Source organism: Zootoca vivipara, chromosome 17 (genome assembly GCF_963506605.1).
Source record: "Zootoca vivipara chromosome 17, rZooViv1.1, whole genome shotgun sequence".
NCBI lineage: Eukaryota > Metazoa > Chordata > Lepidosauria > Squamata > Lacertidae > Zootoca > Zootoca vivipara.
The window spans coordinates 22,678,019-22,683,897 of record NC_083292.1 but is presented as its reverse complement, the minus strand read 5'-3'; the positions used below and the strand labels follow the sequence as shown (position 1 = coordinate 22,683,897).

The following is a 5,879-nucleotide window of genomic DNA, read 5'->3' as shown; positions in this document are numbered from 1 at the left end:
TGCCCAGCCCTTGCTTGAAGTCCTGGGTTTGCAATTTTGGGAGAGGGGAGACTGCGGCACTGGAGAGCGGGCAGGCTAGTGAGACCCCCTAGATTTAGAGCCCTGAGTTGTCCTGCCCTCACATGAAGTATTGGGTTTGCAATTTTGGGAGAGGTGAGACTGCCCACTGGGGAGCGGGAGGGCTGGCGAGGCCCCCTAGATTTAGAAACCCTAGGCTTCAGTCTACTTAAGGTAAAAGGTAAAGGGGCCCCTGACCATCAGGTCCAGTCGTGTCTGACTCTGGGGTTGCGCCGCTCATCTCACTCTATAGGCCGAGGGAGCCGGCGTTTGTCCGCAGACAGCTTGTGGCCAGCATGACAAAGCTGCTTCTGGCGAACCAGAGCAGCGCACAGAAACGCAGTTTACCTTCCCACCAGAGCGGTCCCTATTTATCTACTTGCACTTTGACATGCTTTTGAACTGCTACGGTAGGTTGGCAGGAGCTGGGACCGAGCAACGGGAGCTCACCCCGTTGCAGGGATTCGAACCGCCGACCTTCTGATCAGAAATCCAGCGCTGCGTAGGAGCATAGGAAGCTGCCTTATACTGAATCAGACCATTGGTCTGTCTAGCTCAGTACTGTCTACACTGACTGACAGTGCCTCTCCAGCACGCAGGCTGAGGACACTAGTTTGGAACGTTGAAGTCCTGAATGGAAACATTTTAGTCCAATAATCCTGAAACTTGCTCCATGGGGAGCTCTCCGTGGTGCTGAACTTCAGCAGCCTAATTTCTGCTTCGCACTGGAACAGAGGAAGCTGCCTCATTCTAAGTCAGACCAAGGACACATTCAGTTTAATATTGTCTGTGCTGACTGGCAACGGCTCTCCAGGATCTCAAAGGCTCTCTGCCAGTCCTACCTGGAGATGCCAGGGATATGTTGTAAACTGCCCTGTCATCTTCGGGTGAAGGGTGATATACAAAATTAATAAATTAAATATATTGAACATAGTAGCTTCTGCCTCCAGTAATTGAGGGGTATGAACTTCAACTGCAAAGCAACAGGATCCACCTGTATTACAATCCACATTGATTGGGTGACTGGGATCCATGTAGCTCACTACTGTGCACACCATGACTGGTTAATCATCTATGAAGGTCTCTGCCCCAAGGCACTTGCTATACTTTTCAACTCAACACAGAGTTGAAAAGAAGTGAAGAACTGTGAAGAAGTGTGCATGCACATAACAGCTTATACCCAGAACAAACTTAGTTGGTCTCTAAGGTGCTACAAGTCAATTTTATTTATTTATTTAAAAAGAGAGGAGACATAAAAGAAGGGAATTTAAGGAGTCAGGATAAACAAAGGATGAATGTGTTTCTATTTTTCAGTTAACATGAAGTTAAGCTTAGTTAGGAATGGGCAAAATGGCCTGATCCAGCAGGCAGTTTTCATATTTGTGTGTGTGTGTGTTTGAGAGAGGGGGGGAGGGAGGGAGGGAGAAATAAGGAAGGAAGGAAGGAAGGAAGGAAGGAAGGAAGGAAGGAAGGAAGGAAGGAAGGAAGGAAGGAAGGAAGGAAGGAAGAACTAGGGAAAGTAGATAAGAGAAAGAAAGGAGAAGGGAAAGTCAAATCAGGAAAAGTTAGAGGGAGAAAGCAACGCAAAGGAAGACAAACGAAAGCAGGGGTGCAAGATTGAAAAAATATTGGGGTGCCCAGGTAAGTCCCTCCCCACATAATCAGTCACATGATGGGGAGCACCCACAGCGTTTGAATGGCAATGCAAATCAACTTTTTTTCGGGGTGGGGGGCTTAAATATTTTATTGAGGGGGCGAAGGGACTTCGGCCCTTAGAAGTTGGCTCCTATGGAGGAAAAAATGAGAGGAGCAACACAGCTGTCCGTGAGAGGGAAAGAAAAACAAGGAAGGTGGCAGGTGGAAAGAAGGCGTAAGAGCGGGAGGACAGGTAGGAGAAAGAAAAGGAAGGGGGAAAGGGATAGTTGAGAAAGAGAAAGAGTAGGAAGGAAGAAAAAAAGAAGGATGACCGGGAGAGAGAGAGAGAGAGAAGAGGACTAGAGGAGGGAGGAGGCGGTTGCCCCGAAAGAGTTAAGCCTCCCTCGCTCCCTCCCTCCTCGGCCGCGTCTCTCCCTCGCCGCCGTCTTGCGGCCGCCCCGTCGGGGAGGATGATCTCAGCCAGCATGTGACGCCCGAGCGCGCCACGCTCCGCGCCAGACTGACAGCCGCGGCGGCAGCAGCCTCAACAGCAGCAGCGGGAAGAGCAGCAGCCTCGGCGGCGGCGGCATCAGCGGCGGCACATCGGCTGGCGTGGCGGCGCGTCTCGGGGCTGGCGAGCGGCGCTGGGCTGGGCGGCGAGGGCGGCGGAGGCGAGGGCGGCGGGGCGCCGGGCCTGGCCACCATGTGCCCGTCGTGCGCCTCCTCGCTGCCCGGCCGCCCTCCGGCCGCCGCCTGCTTCTGCGCGCAGAGCAGCCCGGGCCGGGCGCGCGTCTCCGGGGCGCAGCTCACGGCGGCGCGCCTGCGGGCCATCGGCGATGAGCTGCAAGCGCGGACGGCGGCCAGGAAGGCGGCGCGGGGCCGCCGGGCGTCCGCCGCCGCCGGCACCGGCCTGGCCACGTCCCTGGCGCTGCTGGCCGCCTTGGCCTGGCTGAGCCGCCGGGGGCGCGTGTAGGGCGGCGGAGCGACGGCGCCTCGACGGGCGGCCCGGCGAGTCAGCGGCACCGGCGGTAGGTGAGGGGCCCGGCGAGGCTCGTGGTGGTGGGGACGATCTTGGGGATCCAGGCAGCGGGAGGGGAAATCTGGGGAGCTCGGTCCTGTTTCCAAGTGGTAAGCAGCTGCCAGCCCGTGTCTGCAGCACTGAGCTGGAGGGGCCATGGGTAGAAGGCAGCTGCTTTCCGTGTTCCTGTTTCATTCAGCTCATTATCCTTGAAGGCTGGAAGCTTGTTTTACTTTATATGTGGAGAGCACCACAGCTCAGTGGTTAGAGCATCTGTTTAGGCCCCAAGTTCAATCCCCAGCATCTCCAGGTAGGGTTGGGAGAGAGTCTTTGCCTGAAACGTCTGCCAGTCAGTGTGGACAATGGTCTAACTTGGTGTAAGGCAACTCCCCATGTTTAATTCAGCCCTTTATCCAGAGCACTGAGGACCATAGCTGCCAAGTTATCCCTTTTTTAAAGGGATTTTCCCTTATGCTGAATAGGCTTCCTTGCGAGAAAAGGGAAAACTTGGCAGCTATGCTGAGGACTAGAAACTTTTTTTTTTTTGCTGAAAGCACCATAGCTCACTGGTAGCCCACCATCTGCTTTGCATGCCAAAGGTACCAGGTTCAATCCCTGCAACTCCAGGTGGAGCTAGGAGACAGCCCTGTCGGAAACCCCGGAGAGTTGTTGTCGGTCAATGTAGACAGTACTGAGCCAGATAAAACAGCTTGGCATAAGGCAACGTCCTGTGTTCCTCTAAGTCTAACCTTTTCTGGCGTGGTCGTAGAATTCTTGGAGTAGGGACCCCCAGCTAGAGCCACTTCCCATGTTATGAAATGAGTGAGGGCGCAAGCATGGGGCAGGAGTCCACATCGGAGAGTCTAGTACTACCTCAAAGACTCGCAAAGTTAATTGTGACACAAGCTTTCCTGAACGAGAGTCCATGTGGGATTCTAGCCCACAGAAGCTGGTGATGTGAAATGATTCTATGATTCTGTGTTTTTTTAGTCTTTGAAGGTTTTGTCTCCAAGAAGCTGGCAGGACTCTCCCCCTTTTGAAAATGTAGCAATAAACATCTTCTTAGGGTAAAGCCATGTTTCTTATGCACTGGCTTCACCAGCTCAGCATCCGACAGATGTTGTTCTAATACAACTCCCATCAGCTCTGCCATGGTTGGTTGAAGGGTGCCGTAGCATATCTTAGTTGTGGGATAGTTCCCTGAGCTGTAAATCAGGAAGCTTCCTAGCTGGGATATTGTCTCTGCATCGAACATGTTAGGTGGTTTTCAGTTAGTGTTTCTGCCTGGAAATAATGATACTGATCTACCTGGTAGGGTTGTTGTAAAGATTACAGCTAGAAAATGCACATTAAGCCTTTTGAGCCCTGGAAAGCGCTCAACAGGTGTTAAGTTGGATGTCGATGATGAGTTTCATATATAACATGGCATGCTTGCATTGATGTGCCTTGATATTAAATTCCTTTCTCCCCCTCCAATATAAAACGCACAAATAGTTTGTGGGAATCCTTGCCACGTGGCACGGAGTGGGCAATTGGTTTAAACGGCTTTAAAGAATGTTTACATTAGGAGTATTTGTTGATGGGCGGCTATGCAGATTTAATTGAGAAAGTGAATGGAAAGGGCCTTAGGAAAACATCCACAGAGGAAAAGACTTTGGTTGGCTGCTGGCCACAGTGCCTAGTGGAGCCTGCACATCCAGAGGCACTCAACCTGTGAGTGTCAGTTGTTGGGTGGCCGGGAAACAGAAGCAGGAGTGTGTCGCTGCATTCATGTCCTGTTGTGGCTTTTACTGTGGCAATGAGGACACTTGACCAGCCGGTCTGGTGGTCTGATCCCCTTTCCCATGTTGCATGTGCGCAGTGTCCAAACCTTTCCTATAAACTTCACCAGAGCTGATGTGGCTTAGAGATAAGACATCAGTAGATTGCCTTGCGTAGTTTAGGCCATCGAAGAGAGATGACCAGTGACAAGATACCTTTTGCGAGATCTGCTTTCTTGCCTCTGCTTCCTGCCCTTAAAGATAACAGGTGGGATCTTTGTCTAAGACAGAACTGGGGAGGAGGACTGTAGCTCAGTGGGTAGAGTGCCTGCTTAGCATGCCAAAGGTCCCGAGTTCAATCCCCGGCATCTCCACGTAAGGGTGGGAGAGATCCCTTGCCTGAAACCTTTGAGAGCTGCTGCCCGTCAGTGTAGACCATGCTGCGCTCAATAAACCAATGGCCTGATCACATATAGAGTAACTTCCTAAGGTGCCAGCGGCAACTGACCAAGGAGGGTGCGGCGAGGGTGGCAGCTCCAGGATAGAGAAGTGAGGGTTTGTTGTCAGTGGCTGGCGTAGCTGGAAGCTTCTGACCCTGAGCCAGGGACCTGTTCCAGCCACCCTGCCTGCCAGTGACTGCCCCATTTAATGTGCAAATTCCCAGTTGGCTCAGCTGACCGAGTGGGAGGAAGCTTGGGTGAGAGGCGGATGGAGGACCCAAGCTCTCCCAGGCAGGTGTGTCTGTTAGCAGCCAGCACTGAGCCTTGTGAGCTAAGACACATGGATGCCTAAGGGAGGGAAAGGGATGCACAATTGCAAAAGTTGCAGAGACAGACACACCGTAGCTTAGTGGCAGAGCACATCATTTGCATGCCGAAGGTCCCGGGTTCAATCCCTGACATCTCCAAGTAGAATCGTAGACCTGTAGAGTTGCCAGGGACCCTATCATCTAGTCCAACCCCCTGCAACACAGGACATATGCAGCTGTCCCAAGTAGGACAGGGAGAGACGCCTGCCTGAAATCTTGGGAAGCCACCGCCAGCCAGTATCAGCAGTACAGAGCTAGATGGGTCAAATGGCCTGACTCGGTATAAGGTATTCCTCTGTTTCTGGGGCTTGATGGAAGGGGCGTAGTTCAGGAACAGTGCTCTGCAGAAGGTCCCTAAATAGTATCTCTATTTAGGATACTTCCAGCTGACCTGCTGTCTGAGCACTCATCCTTATTTTTTTATTGATTGGTTCATTAACCACCTTCCACACCCACGTCTCAAGGCGATATATAATTAAATGCAGTTAAAAACAGCAGCACTGAAAACAGCTATGCACCAGGTTAATGGAGAGACCGCCTCCTCCCTTATTTGTCCACTAGGTCACTAAGGTCTGTGGAAGAATGTCTCGTGCAAGCCCCA

General features: G+C 52.3%; 1 protein-coding gene across 1 annotated transcript; it reads right to left on the bottom strand.

Annotated features, from left to right (window-relative positions):
• Positions 1-2,085: 2,085 nt before the first annotated feature.
• Positions 2,086-2,868, bottom strand: LOC132591377 (atherin-like). The gene has a single exon (XM_060269825.1). It carries the CDS (start codon positions 2,866-2,868, stop codon positions 2,086-2,088), a length of 783 nt encoding a protein of 260 aa, XP_060125808.1.
• Positions 2,869-5,879: the final 3,011 nt, after the last annotated feature.

Excerpts from the sequence above, each read along its gene's own strand:
- LOC132591377 (XM_060269825.1), bottom strand. The coding sequence starts at position 2,868 with ATGGCCCCTCCAGCTCAGTGCTGCAGACACGGGCTGGCAGCTGCTTAC.